Here is a 17,242-nt window from a genome sequence, read left to right on the forward strand (position 1 = left end):
CTCTCTCTCTCTCTCTCTCTCTCTCTCTCTCTCTCTCTCTCTCTCTCTCTGCTAACGCTCTCTCTCTCCCTCCCTCCCTCCCTCTCTCTCTCAGACAGGTGTTGTCTTCCTGTTAGCAGCATTGCTAGGCAACATGTCCTTGTTGTTGGGCTTGCTTGTCAGTGGCAACAGGAAAACGCTCCTCGCAACATCCACCCCTCCTCCTCCTCCTCCTCCTCCTCCTCCTGCAGCGGCTGCCATCTTGTTGTCGGGCGGCGTTAGTTTGTGCGAGGCCAACTCTGACCCCGCGGCGACAACCTTTGACACGGACAGGGCCACCGGCAACGGCGAGTGGTCACGAGGTCGCAGTTGCCCCGCCGACGAGAGCGAGTGACGGTAGTCCACGTTGCCGCGGTAACTGGAGCGGCATCTGTAGCGGTTGTAGCGGCTGTAGTAGGACGCGGAGCGGAACAGAGCGTGTTTGGTGAAGGAGCGGCGGCCGCGGGTCCGGAGCTTTCGGTGGCGCTCTATGAAGGCGTGTACTGTCAGAACACCCACCATCTCAGCCAAGATGAAGGACAACGCCCCGAAGTAGAAAGACCAGCCGTAGGAGTAACTCTTCTTACTGTCGCTCTGACCCGGGTCACCAGAGTTAGCCGAGATGTAGACGATGATGCCACTGATGTTACTGAGTCCTGGAGAGGGAGAGGGGGAGAGAGAGAGAGTTAGCCGAGATGTAGACGATGATGCCAATGATGTTACTGAGTCCTGGAGAGGGAGAGGGGGGAGAGAGAGAGAGACAGAGAGAGAGAGAGAGGGCTGACCTGCGGAGACGAACAGTATGCCAGCGCTGAGCATGACGTTGTGTTGTGTCTTGTAGAACTCGCTGCCGGCCACACACACTCCTCCCAGAAACAACAGACCTACACTCATTATGGGGAATATACTGGAGGCTCTCACTGCTCCTTCAACACACACACACACACACACACACACACACACACACACACACACACACACACAGACACACAGACAGAGAGAAAAGTCAAAATTACACTCAAAATTCAGTATGTGTTAAGTGTGTGTGTCTCTCTCTCTCTGTGTGTGTGTGTGTGTTGTGTGTCTCTCTCTCTGTGTGTGTGTGTGTGTGTGTGTCTCTGTCTCTGTGTGTGTGTCTCTGTGTGTGTGTCTCTGTGTGTGTGTGTGTGACTCTGTGTGTGTGTGTGTGTCTCTGTGTGTGTGTGTGTGTGTGTGTACTCACTCAGTAGGTATTCTGCAGCATCCTGCTCATAGTCTGCATCCTCGAGGAAATAATCAATTTCTTTACACACCCCTGTGAACGTCCCTACACAGAGAACAGAGGTGTTCAGGGGGTTTCTCTACACAGAGAACAGAGGTGTTCAGGGGGTTTCTCTACACAGAGAACAGAGGTGTTCAGGGGGTTTCTCTACACAGAGAACAGAGGTGTTCAGGGGGTTTCTCTACACAGAGAACAGAGGTGTTCAGGGGGTTTCTCTACACAGAGAACAGAGGTGTTCAGGGGGTTTCTCTACACAGAGAACAGAGGTGTTCAGGGGGTTTCTCTACACAGAGAACAGAGGTGTCCAGGGGGTTTCTCTACACAGAGAACAGAGGTGTCCAGGGGGTTTCTCTACACAGAGAACAGAGGTGTTCAGGGGGTTTCTCTACACAGAGAACAGAGGTGTTCAGGGGGTTTCTCTACACAGAGAACAGAGGTGTTCAGGGGGTTTCTCTACACAGAGAACAGAGGTGTTCAGGGGGTTTCTCTACACAGAGAACAGAGGTGTTCAGGGGGTTTCTCTACACAGAGAACAGAGGTGTTCAGGGGGTTTCTCTACACAGAGAACAGAGGTGTTCAGGGGGTTTCTCTACACAGAGAACAGAGGTGTCCAGGGGGTTTCTCTACACAGAGAACAGAGGTGTTCAGGGGGTTTCTCTACACAGAGAACAGAGGTGTTCAGGGGGTTTCTCTACACAGAGAACAGAGGTGTTCAGGGGGTTTCTCTACACAGAGAACAGAGGTGTTCAGGGGGTTTCTCTACACAGAGAACAGAGGTGTTCAGGGGGTTTCTCTACACAGAGAACAGAGGTGTCCAGGGGGTTTCTCTACACAGAGAACAGAGGTGTTCAGGGGGTTTCTCTACACAGAGAACAGAGGTGTTCAGGGGGTTTCTCTACACAGAGAACAGAGGTGTTCAGGGGGTTTCTCTACACAGAGAACAGAGGTGTTCAGGGGGTTTCTCTACACAGAGAACAGAGGTGTTCAGGGGGTTTCTCTACACAGAGAACAGGGGTGTTCAGGGGGTTTCTCTACACAGAGAACAGAGGTGTTCAGGGGGTTTCTCTACACAGAGAACAGAGGTGTTCAGGGGGTTTCTCTACACAGAGAACAGAGGTGTTCAGGGGGTTTCTCTACACAGAGAACAGAGGTGTTCAGGGGGTTTCTCTACACAGAGAACAGAGGTGTTCAGGGGGTTTCTCTACACAGAGAACAGAGGTGTTCAGGGGGTTTCTCTACACAGCCCTCTGAACGTCCCTACACAGAGAACATGTATATAGTACTAATATTACTACATACAGGTATTCATTCAACATACTATAATATATATATATAGTACAAATATTACTACATACATTAAACATACTATAATATATATATATAGTACTAGTATTACTACATACATTAAACATACTATAACATATATATAGTACTAATACTACTACATACAGGTATACATCTCAGCATACTATAAAATATATATAGTACTACATACAGGTATACATACATACTATAACATACAGTGGGGAGAACAAGTATTTGCTACACTGCCGATTTTGCAGGTTTTCCTACTTACAAAGCATGTAGAGGTCTGTAAAAAAAATGTATCTGCTCTGACCAACTGCCAGGTCAGAGCAGAGCAGAGCCTGACCAACTGCCAGGTCAGAGCAGAGCCTGACCAACTGCCAGGTCAGAGCAGAGCAGAGCCTGACCAACTGCCAGGTCAGAGCAGAGCCTGACCAACTGCCAGGTCAGAGCAGAGCAGAGCCTGACAAACTGCCAGGTCAGAGCAGAGCAGAGCCTGACCAACTGCCAGGTCAGAGCAGAGCCTGACCAACTGCCAGGTCAGAGCAGAGCAGAGCCTGACCAACTGCCAGGTCAGAGCAGAGCAGAGCCTGACCAACTGCCAGGTCAGAGCAGAGCCTGACCAACTGCCAGGTCAGAGCAGAGCAGAGCCTGACCAACTGCCAGGTCAGAGCAGAGCCTGACCAACTGCCAGGTCAGAGCAGAGCAGAGCCTGACAAACTGCCAGGTCAGAGCAGAGCAGAGCCTGACCAACTGCCAGGTCAGAGCAGAGCCTGACCAACTGCCAGGTCAGAGCAGAGCAGAGCCTGACCAACTGCCAGGTCAGAGCAGAGCAGAGCCTGACCAACTGCCAGGTCAGAGCAGAGCCTGACCAACTGCCAGGTCAGAGCAGAGCATGACCAACTGCCAGGTCAGAGCAGAGCCTGACCAACTGCCAGGTCAGAGCAGAGCAGAGCCTGACCAACTGCCAGGTCAGAGCAGAGCAGAGCCTGACCAACTGCCAGGTCAGAGCAGAGCCTGACCAACTGCCAGGTCAGAGCAGAGCAGAGCCTGACCAACTGCCAGGTCAGAGCAGAGCAGAGCTTGACCAACTGCCAGGTCAGAGCAGAGCCTGACCAACTGCCAGGTCAGAGCAGAGCCTGACCAACTGCCAGGTCAGAGCAGAGCATGACCAACTGCCAGGTCAGAGCAGAGCATGACCAACTGCCAGGTCAGAGCAGAGCCTGACCAACTGCCAGGTCAGAGCAGAGCAGAGCCTGGCCAACTGCCAGGTCAGAGCAGAGCCTAACCAACAGGTCAGGTCAGAGCAGAGCCTGGCCAACTGCCAGGTCAGAGCAGAGCCTGACCAACTGCCAGGTCAGAGCAGAGCCTGACCAACTGCCAGGTCAGAGCAGAGCAGAGCCTGGCCAACTGCCAGGTCAGAGCAGAGCCTAACCAACAGGTCAGGTCAGAGCAGAGCCTGGCCAACTGCCAGGTCAGAGCAGAGCCTGACCAACTGCCAGGTCAGAGCAGAGCAGAGCCTGGCCAACTGCCAGGTCAGAGCAGAGCCTAAACCAACAGGTCAGGTCAGAGCAGAGCCTGGCCAACTGCCAGGTCAGAGCAGAGCCTGGCCAACTGCCAGGTCAGAGCAGAGCAGAGCCTGACCAACTGCCAGGTCAGAGCAGAGCAGAGCCTGACCAACTGCCAGGTCAGAGCAGAGCAGAGCCTGACCAACTACCAGGTCAGAGCAGAGCCTGGCCAACTGCCAGGTCAGGGCAGAGCAGAGCCTGACCAACTGCCAGGTCAGGGCAGAGCACTAACAGTCCTGGAGAGATCTTCCCTAAGGGGCTGTCAACTGTTCAATGGTCCTCAATACACAGCCACACACACACACACACACACACACACACACACACACACACACACACACACACACACACACACACACACACACACACACACACACACACACACACACACACACACACACACACACAATTGATGTCCTTTAACAGGGTGTCCACTCATTAAACCACTTTAATGTTTAACAGATAGAGGTGTGTGTGTGTGTGTGGTGTGTGCGTCAGAATAGACAGAATACCAGAGGGTGCTTTCTCAAAACACGACAAGTGTCTTCAAGGCCATTTTCAATCTCTCCTGGTCTCTAATCAAGCCGAGGACCATTGTCCCTAAGAGCTCCAAAGTAACCTTCCTAAATGACTATCGCCCTGCCCCCACTCACATCTGTAATTATGAAGTGCTTTGAAAGGCTGGTCATGACACACTTCATCATCCTAGACACCCAGACCCACTTCAATTCTGATACCGCCTCAACAGATCCACAGAGGATGCAATCTGAATCCACACCCACCTGGACAAGAGGGGAACCAACAGATCCACAGAGGATGCAATCTGAATCCACACCCACCTGGACAAGAGGGGAACCGACAGATCCACAGAGGATGCAATCTGAATCCACACTGCCCTCACCCACCTGGACAAGAGGGGAACCAACAGATCCACAGAGGATGCAATCTGAATCCACACTGCCCTCACCCACCTGGACAAGAGGGGAACCGACAGATCCACAGAGGATGCAATCGGAATCCACACCCACCTGGACAAGAGGGGAACCGACAGATCCACAGAGGATGCAATCTGAATCCACACCCACCTGGACAAGAGGGGAACCAACAGATCCACAGAGGATGCAATCTGAATCCACACCCACCTGGACAAGGGGGGAACCACTACTAAAGAACACCAATAAGAAGAAGAGACTTTCTTGGGCCAAGAAACATGAGCAATGGACATTAGACCGGTGGAAATTTGGACTCTGACGAGTCCAAATGTGAGATTTGGTTCCAACGAGAGAGAGAGAGAGACAGACAGTGAGAGAGAGAGACAGAGAGAGAGAGAGAGACAGACAGCGAGAGAGAGAGAGAGACAGCGAGAGAGAGAGAGAGACAGCAAGAGAGAGAGACAGCGAGAGGGAGAGAGAGAGAGAGAGAGAGAGAGAGAGAGAAGATTCTGCAGCGATACACCATTCCATCTGTTTAGTGGGACTATCATTTGTTTTTCAACAGGACAATGACCCCAAAACACACCTCCAGGCTGTGTAAGGGCTTTTTGACCAAGCAGAGTGATAGAGTGTTGCATCAGATGACCTGGCCGCCACAATCCCCCGACCTCAACCCAATTGAGATGGTTTGGGATGAGTTGGACTGCAGAGTGAAGGAAAAGCAGCAAACAAGTATTCACCATATGTTGGAACTCCTTCAAGACTGTTGAAAAATCATTCCAGGTGAAGCTGGTTGAGAGAATGCCAAGAGTGTGCAAAGCTGTCATCAAGACAAAGAGGTGGCTACTTTGAAGAATCTCAAATAAAAAATATATTTAGATTTGTTTAACACTTTTGTGGTTACTACATGATTCCTTCCGTATGTGTTATTTTATAGTTTTGGTGTTTTCATTATTCTACAATGTAGAAAATAGTAAAAATAAAGAAAAACCCTGGAATGAGTAGGTGTTCTAGAACCCTGGAATGAGTAGGTGTTCTAGAACCCTGGAATGAGTAGGTGTGTCTAAACTTTTCACTGCTACTGTATCTGTTTTTATTTATTTTTAATTTGCAAAAAAATACATGTTTAAACTGTTTTTCGCTTCGTCATTATGGGTTATTTTGTGTAGATTGCTGAATACATTTTTTAAGGTAACAAGGTAACATAAAAAAAGTTCAGCGGTCTGAATATCTTCCGAAGGCGCCGTATAGTTATATATATATATATAGATTACAAATGTTAGAGAGGTTCTTCCACTTTGAGATTATTTTATTTATATAATATATTTTGTGTAGATTGTTGACAAACAATGACAATTATATCTAATTTGAATCCCCCCTTTTAACACAACAAAATGTGTAAAAAGTCAAGGGGCTGCAGCTCCATTCATGGTGTATTTATTGTCCATTTATTCCTGTAGAGTCCCAATTGTATTTATAAACTCGGCGTGGTTGTGAAGGGCTCTTCAGCAGTCCACGGTAAACTCTACACCAGTTGTATTCGGCGCGTGTCACAAATACATTTGGATTTGATTAGTGTGTCTGGTTGTCCCCACTGGGCACATTTCTTCTTCTTCTTTTTTTAAATCAACGTTGTTTCCACATCATAAAAAAATAAACCAATCAACGTGATGACGTTGAGTCAACGCGGAAAACTGATTGGCTTTCCATTAAAGTCATCGTTGTAAGGGATTTTCCTATTTTTTTCCCCACGCAACTTTTAACTGAAATCCAATGATATTCATGTTGAATAAAAGGTCAATTGACAACTCAACCGAACCGTAAAACATAACTGAACGTCGAACTGATGTCGGTGCCCAGTGGAGTGGGGGTGTTCCCTAGGTTACTAGGTTGTTCTCATGTAGACGGTGTTGTGTTTAAACTCTACCGAATCGACAGCAGAGCCAGACCCCATCCGGACACCATCGGTGACCAGCGCGCGCGCGCACACACACACACACACCACACGAACGTTTAAAACTCTTAACCAAAAGATCCAATCAAATCGACACTTAAAACTGACCCAAACTGCTATAGTTGTACTTTAAACCCGTAACCAAAAGATCCAATCAAATCAATCAAAACAAACAACCGGTTATTAACGGTCACCTTCGAGACAACAGGTGCGCCAGAGCCCGGAGTGAGTCATCACCACCTCGTTCTTGCGGATGGTCTCGTTGTCATGGAGCGACGTCTTGGACCGGCAGACGCCCCGGGAGTACAGCCAGTAGTCCGTTCCCACTGCGATGGTCATCAGGCTGAACGCTATGAAGGATAACGCCGTGGTGACCAGCATCAGCGCTCCCCGGTTACACAACTTCATCACGGCGAAAGAAGTTACGGTCCGCTGCGCGCCTTCATTAAAGGCTTTCTGTACTTCGTTTATAGTCCAGGCTTCATAACAGCGTCAGCGGGAGTTTCTAGTTTCACAACAATTTTTAATCCTTCTTCATCTCCTCTTTCTTACGGTTTATTAGTTAAAAGTCCCAGGCATCCTCTTCTTTAGAGGGACGGATGGAAATGAGTGACTCCGTCATCCTCACTCAGGGACAGAATGTGAAGCTCTAAGTCCAGAGTGGGAGGTGCCTTGGAGAGGTCCACTTCCTGTATATTCATCATGATTGGTTTGGAGAGGTCCACTTCCCTTACATTAATCATTATTGATTTGGAGAGGTCCACTTCCTGTATATTAATCATGATTGGTTTGGAGAGGTCCACTTCCCTTACATTAATCATTATTGGTTTGGAGAGGTCCACTTCCTGTATATTAATCATGATTGGTTTGGAGAGGTCCACTTCCCTTACATTAATCATTATTGGTTTGGAGAGGTCCACTTCCTGTATATTAATCATTATTGATTTGGAGAGGTCCACTTCCTGTATATTAATCATGATTGGTTTGGAGAGGTCCACTTCCTGAATATTAATCATTATTGGTTTGGAGAGGTCCACTTCCTGTATATTAATCATGATTGGTTTGGAGAGGTCCACTTCCTGAATATTAATCATTATTGGTTTGGAGAGGTCCACTTCCTGTATATTAATCATGATTGGTTTGGAGAGGTCCACTTCCTGTATATTAATCATTATTGGTTTGGAGAGCTCCACTTCCTTACATTAGTCATTATTGGTTTACATAAAAAGTATATATATATTTTTTTAGCGATTGATGTGTCATGAAAGAGCTAAAAACTCATCCCGGTGAGGGTCCACTCTCCAGTTTAACACTCTGTGTGTCTTTACAGTGGAACAGCATCCCGGTGAGGGTCCACTCTCCAGTTGAACACTCTGCGTGTCTTTACAGTGGAACAGCATCCCGGTGAGGGTCCACTCTCCAGTTTAACACTCTGTGTGTCTTTACAGTGGAACATCCTCCCTGGTGAGGGTCCACTCTCCAGTTTAACACTCTGTGTTTCTTTACAGTGGAACAGCATCCCGGTGAGGGTCCACTCTCCAGTTTAACACTCTGTGTGTCTTTACAGTGGAACAGCATCCCGGTGAGGGTCCACTCTCCAGTTTAACACTCTGTGTGTCTTTACAGTGGAACAGCATCCCGGTGAGGGTCCACTCTCCAGTTTAACACTCTGTGTGTCTTTACAGTGGAACAGCATCCCGGTGAGGGTCCACTCTCCAGTTTAACACTCTGTGTGTCTTTACAGTGGAACAGCATCCCGGTGAGGGTCCACTCTCCAGTTTAACACTCAGTGTTTCTTTACAGTGGAACAGCATCCCGGTGAGGGTCCACTCTCCAGTTTAACACTCTGTGTGTCTTTACAGTGGAACAGCCTCCCGGTGAGGGTCCACTCTCCAGTTTAACACTCTGTGTGTCTTTACAGTGGAACAGCATCCCGGTGAGGGTCCACTCTCCAGTTTAACACTCTGTGTGTCTTTACAGTGGAACAGCATCCCGGTGAGGGTCCACTCTCCAGTTTAACACTCTGTGTGTCTTTACAGTGGAACAGCATCCCGGTGAGGGTCCACTCTCCAGTTTAACACTCTGTGTGTCTTTACAGTGGAACAGCATCCCGGTGAGGGTCCACTCTCCAGTTGAACACTCTGTGTGTCTTTACAGTGGAACAGCATCCCGGTGAGGGTCCACTCTCCAGTTTAACACTCTGTGTGTCTTTACAGTGTAACAGCATCCCGGTGAGGGTCCACTCTCCAGTTTAACACTCTGTGTGTCTTTACAGTGGAACAGCATCCCGGTGAGGGTCCACTCTCCAGTTTAACACTCTGTGTGTCTTTACAGTGGAACAGCATCCCGGTGAGGGTCCACTCTCCAGTTTAACACTCTGTGTGTCTTTACAGTGGAACAGCATCCCGGTGAGGGTCCACTCTCCAGTTTAACACTCTGTGTGTCTTTACAGTGGAACAGCATCCCGGTGAGGGTCCACTCTCCAGTTGAACACTCTGTGTGTCTTTACAGTGGAACAGCATCCCGGTGAGGGTCCACTCTCCAGTTTAACACTCTGTGTGTCTTTACAGTGTAACAGCATCCCGGTGAGGGTCCACTCTCCAGTTTAACACTCTGTGTGTCTTTACAGTGGAACAGCATCCCGGTGAGGGTTCACTCTCCAGTTTAACACTCTGTGTGTCTTTACAGTGTAACAGCATCCCGGGACTGCCAACCTCTCTCCTCTTCTGTCAGCTCTGACAACACCGTTACCGTTTCTGTCTTGTCAGACCCATTCACAGCCTGTCACACACACACACATACACACACACACACACACACACATCAAACTGACTCAGCACTGTAGTATAGATAGAAAGACGACATATTAAATAAAATAACCTTTTTTATCCGGGTCCCTTTTGAACAAAAATAGATGTTGATATCTGTAAGGCTGGATATCCTAGATAAATTAAGGTTTGAGAAGTGAAAACACAAAACTGCCACAGTCCAGTTCTGTCTGGGAGAGTAAAGCTGCTGCTCTGCCTCCATTGTGTGGTCTCTGTTGTGTGGTCTCTGTTGTGTGGTCTCTGTTGTGTGGTCTCTGTTGTTTGGTCTCTGTTGTGTGGTCTCTGTTGTGTGGTCTCTGTTGAGTGGTCTCTGTTGTGTGGTCTCTGTTGAGTGGTCTCTGTTGTGTGGTCTCTGTTGTGTGTTCTCTGTTGTGTAGTCTCTATTGAGTAGTCTCTGTTGCCTGGTCTCTGTTGCGTGGTCTCTGTTGAGTGGTCTCTGTTGTGTGGTCGCTGTCCTCTTCTCCCATCTCCCCTCTCCTCCTCTCCTGTCTCCTCCCCTCCCCGTATAGAGCCTGATTAAACAGCATGATTATTACACAGGTGCACCTTGTGCTGGGAGGGGGGTGGGGGGGGCAATAAAAGGCCACACTAAAAGGTGCAGTTTTGTTACACAACACAATGCCACAGATGTCTCAAGTTTTGAAGGCAATTGGCATGCTGTATCTGTGACCAACAGATCCACATCTGTGTTCCCAGTCATGTAGTGTATCTGTGACCAACAGATGCATATCGGTGTTCCCAGTCATGTAGTGTATCTGTGACCAACAGATGCATATCGGTGTTCCCAGTCATGTAGTGTATCTGTGACCAACAGATGCATATCGGTGTTCCCAGTCATGTAGTGTATCTGTGACCAACAGATGCATATCGTTGTTCCCAGTCATGTAGTGTATCTGTGACCAACAGATGCATATCGGTGTTCCCAGTCATGTAGTGTATCTGTGACCAACAGATGCATATCGGTGTTCCCAGTCATGTGAAACCCATCAATTAGGAGCAAATAATGAATTTATTTAAATTGACTGATTTGTATTTTATATTTCTGTTCAGTATTTTTAACACATCTCGTCGTGAGGTCTGAGAGAAGACGTTGCTGTTTCAGAGCTCAGGGATTCTAGAAAGACGGGACAATCTGGCCTTGTTTTTATGTTTTGATAAGAGTATCAGCTATCACACAATGTAGAGCAGGTGACCAACTCGTTCAATTACCACAACCAGGTGAGTGGAGTTCTTTACGAATTAGTGACCCTAATGAATAAATCAAGGACAAGTGAGGAGTGAACACCTGCAGACACAGCGGCCGTGGAACGAGTTTGACACCTGTGACGTAAAAGGAACAAGAACAGCCTATTATTATTATTTATTTTAAAACTTCTTTTCATAAAAATAAGTTTATTTGTCCAACAAGTGTTTGAAGATATTGATTGTTAAATTCTAACATTAGATTATTTAAATGTGTAAAACAAATCTCCAAACTCATTAAAGGCTCCAGGACTAATTTCTGTTTTTGTTATAGCCAATGTCTTGGCTGTATTACGTTTTCATAACTAAGTTATTGTTCTTTGCAACTCTGCCTTCTGTTCTTCTTGTAACCCGGATGTGAAACAGGATGTGACAGTATAACAGGATACACTGAGCAAACTCATTAAAGGCTCCAGGACTAATTTCTTTAGCATTATGAAATGTTGTTCTAGAATCTATCTAGATTCTAGAACAACATGCTAATTTCCTGTAAAAAAAATGAAATGTTGTTCTAGAATCTAGATTATCCCGAGGTGAACTAAAGCTGCCAACTCCTCGCTTCGTGGTTTAGAGCTGCAATAACCTGAGAACATGTCTCACCAGACAGTGTGTTGTATAATAACCAGACAGTGTGTTGTATAATAACCAGACAGTGTGTTGTCTAACACCAGGTGTTGTATAATAACCAGACAGTGTGTTGTCTAACACCAGGTGTTGTATAATAACCAGATAGTGTGTTGTCTAACACCATGTGTTGTATAATAACCAGACCGTGTGTTGTATAATAACCAGACAGTGTGTTGTATAATAACCAAACAGTGTGTTGTATAATAACCAGACAGTGTGTTGTATAATAACCAGACAGTGTGTTGTCTAACACCAGGTGTTGTATAATAACCAGACAGTGTGTTGTCAAACACCAGGTGTTGTATAATAACCAGACAGTGTGTTGTATAATAACCAGACAGTGTGTTGTCTAACACCAGGTGTTGTATAATAACCAGACAGTGTGTTGTCTAACACCAGGTGTTGTATAATAACCAGACAGTGTATTGTATAATAACCAGACAGTGTGTTGTATAATAACCAGACAGTGTGTTGTCAAACACCAGGTGTTGTATAATAACCAGACAGTGTGTTGTATAATAACCAGACAGTGTGTTGTCAAACACCAGGTGTTGTATAATAACCAGACAGTGTGTTGTATAATAACTAGACAGTGTGTTGTCTAACACCAGGTGTTGTATAATAACCAGACAGTGTGTTGTCTAACACCAGGTGTTGTATAATAACCAGACAGTGTGTTGTCTAACACCAGGTGTTGTATAATAACCAGACAGTGTGTTGTATAGTAACCAGACAGTGTGTTGTATAATAACTAGACAGTGTGTTGTCTAACACCAGGTGTTGTATAATAACCAGACAGTGTGTTGTCTAACACCAGGTGTTGTATAATAACCAGACAGTGTGTTGTCTAACACCAGGTGTTGTATAATAACCAGACAGTGTCTTGTCTAACACCAGGTGTTGTATAATAACCAAACAGTGTGTTGTCTAACACCAGGTGTTGTATAATAACCAGACAGTGTGTTGTATAATAACCAGACAGTGTGTTGTATAATAACCAGACAGTGTGTTGTATAATAACCAGACAGTGTGTTGTCAAACACCAGGTGTTGTATAATAACCAGACAGTTTGTTGTATAACACCAGGTGCTGTATAATAACCAGACAGTGTGTTGTCTAACACCAGGTGCTGTATAATAACCAGACAGTGTGTTGTATAACACCAGGTGCTGTATAATAACCAGAGTGTGTTGTCTAACACCAGGTGTTGTATAATAACCAGACAGTTTGTTGTATAACACCAGGTGCTGTATAATAACCAGACAGTGTGTTGTCTAACACCAGGTGCTGTATAATAACCAGACAGTGTCTTGTATAATAACCAGACAGTGTGTTGTCTAACACCAGGTGTTGTATAATAACCAGACAGTGTGTTGTCTAACACCAGGTGTTGTATAATAACCAGACAGTGTGTTGTCTAACACCAGGTGTTGTATAATAACCAGACAGTGTGTTGTCTAACACCAGGTGTTGTATAATAACCAGACAGTGTGTTGTCTAACACCAGGTGTTGTATAATAACCAGACAGTGTATTGTCAAACACCAGGTGTTGTATAATAACCAGACAGTGTGTTGTCTAATAACCAGACAGTGTGTTGTCTAACACCAGGTGTTGTATAATAACCAGACAGTGTGTTGTATAATAACCAGACAGTGTGTTGTCTAACACCAGGTGTTGTATAATAACCAGACAGTGTGTTGTCTAACACCAGGTGTTGTATAATAACCAGACAGTGTGTTGTATAATAACCAGACAGTGTGTTGTCTAACACCAGGTGTTGTATAATAACCAGACAGTGTGTTGTCTAACACCAGGTGTTGTATAATAACCAGACAGTGTGTTGTCTAACACCAGGTGTTGTATAATAACCAGACAGTGTGTTGTCTAACACCAGGTGTTGTATAATAACCAGACAGTGTGTTGTATAATAACCAGACAGTGTGTTGTATAATAACCAGACAGTGTGTTGTCAAACACCAGGTGTTTTATAATAACAAGAGAATGTCTCAAGTCACATGACATGACAGTCACAGGGCATGCAACACGTGACCTTAGAATGACCTCCGTCCCCTTCACGCCCTCCCCGCCCGTTCATCTCCTGTTGCTGTTTGTATTTCCATATTGCATAGTTTAGTTATTTCTGTTTTGGTTCCATTTCTCCTGTTGGGTTTTTCTTCCACTTCTTTAGCCAGATGCATCCTGGGAAATCCCAGGGGATTTGATGAAGCAGGCAGCTCAATACTACTTGCGGGTGACAGAGACTAGTGCCGGGCGCGCTATTGGTTACAGAGAGACGGGGTGAAGAGTCGCCCACATTGTAACCACACCCTAAATTAGGAAAAGGGGGCGGGGTTAAAAGAGCACCAATAGAACACAGTTATCTGAATGGAAGACTGGTATAAACCAGTAGAAACCATATAAAGTGAGTCTGAAATGTATTTATTTTAATTTTAACCTTTAACCTTTATCTAACTAGGTCAGTTTAAGAACAAATTCTTATTTGCAATGATTGCCTACCGGGGAAACAGTGGGTTAACTGTTAACCTTGTCAGCTCGGGGATTCGATCCAGCAACCTTTCGGTTACTTGTCCAACGCTCTAACCACTAGGCTACCTGCCGCCCCACTAAATGGCCCCCTGTAGTGCACTATTCTAGACCAGAGGTATATGGGGGGGGGGGGGGGGGGGGACCACTGATATATACAGGTACACTACACCCTCTATAGTACACTACTTTAGACCAGAGGTCTATGGGGACAGGGGGGGGGGGGGCACTGATATATACAGATACAGTACACCAACAGGCCACATACATCAGTAGATATACACAGTATAATATAGGTATAGGTACTAGTTAGTTGTGCAGTGACGTCAAAGCCACCCTGACCCTCAGTAGTAAAGTGTTACCATGGTTAACAACCGTCAAGTAGTTCATTGGTAACTGAATACCAATGAATAATATTATGGGGGGGGGGGTCAGCTAGCTCTAAAGGCGTAGTGAAGCTGGTTTCACGGATTAGAAAAAAAACACACACACCGGACTAGCGAACAGCGACTACCACACACACACACACACACACACACACACACACACACACACACACACAGGTTAAGAGAGAGAGAGACAGAGGGACAGAGAGAGAGAGAGAGAGAGAGAGAGGAAGAGGGACAGAGAGAGAGAGACAGAGAGGAAGAGGGACAGAGAGAGTTCGGCACTGCAGCAGTCTACAGATCAGATCTCACTTCTCTCTGACAGACAGTTTTTTTTGCATCGAGTTTGGAAGACCAGACGTGTTCTAAAGACTGGGACACCATGAGTTCTAATCTAGAACACTAAGACGTGAGTTCTAGAAACACTGGAGCATGAGTTCTGGAACACTAAGATATGAGTTCTGGAACACTAAGACGTGAGTTCTGGAACACTAAGACGTGAGTTCTGGAACACTAAGATATGAGTTCTGGAACACTAAGATATGAGTTCTGGAACACTAAGACATGAGTTCTAGAACACTGGGTTAATAACATATGAGTTCTAGAACATTGGAGAATGAGTTCTAGAACACTAAGATATGAGTTCTGGAACACTAAGATATGAGTTCTAGAACACTGGAGCATGAGTTCTAGAACACTGGAGCATGAGTTCTAGAACACTAAGATATGAGTTCCGGAAAACTGGAGCATGAGTTCTGGAACACTAAGACATGAGTTCTAGAACACTAAGATATGAGTTCTAGAACACTGGGGCATGAGTTCTAGAACACTGGAGCATGAGTTCTAGAACACTAAGATATGAGTTCCGGAAAACTGGAGCATGAGTTCTGGAACACTAAGACATGAGTTCTAGAACACTAAGACATGAGTTCTAGAACACTAAGATATGAGTTCTAGAACACTGGGGCATGAGTTCTAGAACACTAAGATATGAGTTCTAGAACACTGGGGCATGAGTTCTAGAACACTAAGACATGAGTTCTAGAACACTAAGATATGAGTTCTAGAACACTGGGGCATGAGTTCTAGAACACTAAGACATGAGTTCTGGAACAACAAGATATGAGTTCTAGAACATTGGAGCATGAGTTCTAGAACACTAAGATATGAGTTCTAAAACACCGGGATGTAAACTCTTAAGACCAAGGTGTCACACGCGTTTGCTCATACATGTTATGGAATGGTCATGACGTCACGTCACTGGCTGAAGAAGAGAACACGTAAACAAACGTCCTGAATGGCACCCTACTACCTATATAGTGCACTGCTTTTAAACCAGAGCCATGTATTTAGAGTTGTTAGCGCCCCATTAACATGACATGGGGAATATTTAAACACAATGCTCTCTAAGTGAAGATCTAGAATTATGTATTTACATGACAATACAACATTCTATAACAGCCATGTTAGATCTCCATTAACATTACATGGGGAATATTTAAACACAATGCTCTCTAAGTGAAGATCTAGAATGAGAACAATATTGAACATTCTAGAAGCTGATCTCTCTACCTACATGTCTCTGCTTTTAGCCATCTCCCACGGTTACCACTGCATAGCGAACAGGCCAGACAGTTCAGAGTCCAAACAGAGTAATGGAAGAACATTCCGGAAGAGAACCAGTGTCTCCTGGCTCCTCTTGAAACCTCTTCAGACCAGTTGGTTCCAGCTGGAGTTGGTTCTGTTTCTGTTGGGTTAAACCAAACCGCAGGAACAGAGGGGTGCCAGTGATGTTGGTACAGTCCATGTTGATGGGAGCTAGTGGGTGAAGGTGTGGCTGGTTGGGTTTCCGTTAGATAGTTTGCTGTTGAATGGGGCTGTTGTGGTAATGGTATTGTGTATAATGCTATAAGATGTATATACAGTGTCAGTCAAAAGATAGGACACACCTACTAATTTAAGGGTTTTTCTTTATTTTTACTATTTTCTACATTGTATGGAAACATGTAGTAACCAAAAAAAGTGTTAAATAAATATATATTTTATATTTGAGATTCTTTATAGCAGCCACCCTCCCCTTTGATGACAGCTTTATAGCAGCCACCCTCCCCCTTGATGACAGCTTTATAGCAGCCACCCTCCCCCTTGATGACAGCTTTATAGCAGCCACCCTCCCCCTTGATGACAGCTTTATAGCAGCCACCCTCCCCCTTGATGACAGCGTTGCCCACTCTTAGCACTGTCAACCAGCTTCACCTGGAATGCTTTTCCCAACAGTCTTGAAGGAGTTCCCACATATGCTGAGCTCTTGTTGGCTGCTTTTCCTTCACTCTGCGGTCCAACTCATAGCAAACCATCTCGATTGGGTTGAGGTCGGGTGATTGCGGAGGCCAGGTTCATCTGATGCAGCACTCCATCACTCTCCTTCTTGGTAAAATAGCCCTTACACAGCCTGGAGGTGTGTTGGGTCATTGTCCTGTTGAAAAATAAATGATAGTCCCACTAAGCGCAAACCAGATGGGATGGCGTGTCGCTGCAGAATGCTGTGGTAGCCATGTTGGTTAGGTGTGCAATT

At 45.8% G+C, this 17,242-nt stretch overlaps 1 protein-coding gene across 1 annotated transcript; it reads right to left on the bottom strand.

Annotated features, from left to right (window-relative positions):
• Window positions 1-90: 90 nt before the first annotated feature.
• Window positions 91-7,458, bottom strand: LOC139395724 (voltage-dependent calcium channel gamma-3 subunit-like). Its single transcript, XM_071143067.1, has 4 exons — window positions 7,233-7,458; window positions 1,241-1,324; window positions 804-944; window positions 91-674 (listed from the first exon to the last, which is right to left on the bottom strand). Exons 1-4 carry the CDS (start codon window positions 7,444-7,446, stop codon window positions 91-93), a joined length of 1,023 nt encoding a protein of 340 aa, XP_070999168.1. The 5' UTR covers window positions 7,447-7,458.
• Window positions 7,459-17,242: the final 9,784 nt, after the last annotated feature.

Source organism: Oncorhynchus clarkii, unplaced genomic scaffold (genome assembly GCF_045791955.1).
Source record: "Oncorhynchus clarkii lewisi isolate Uvic-CL-2024 unplaced genomic scaffold, UVic_Ocla_1.0 unplaced_contig_463_pilon_pilon, whole genome shotgun sequence".
Taxonomy (NCBI): Eukaryota; Metazoa; Chordata; class Actinopteri; order Salmoniformes; family Salmonidae; genus Oncorhynchus; species Oncorhynchus clarkii.

Excerpts from the sequence above, each read along its gene's own strand:
- LOC139395724 (XM_071143067.1), bottom strand. The coding sequence starts at position 7,446 with ATGAAGTTGTGTAACCGGGGAGCGCTGATGCTGGTCACCACGGCGTTA. Across the intron at positions 945-1,240 it reads TGCTGCAGAATACCTACTGA|GAGCAGTGAGAGCCTCCAGT; the intron begins GTGAGTACACAC and ends TGTGTGTTGAAG. Across the intron at positions 675-803 it reads CATACTGTTCGTCTCCGCAG|GACTCAGTAACATCAGTGGC; the intron begins GTCAGCCCTCTC and ends CTCCCTCTCCAG.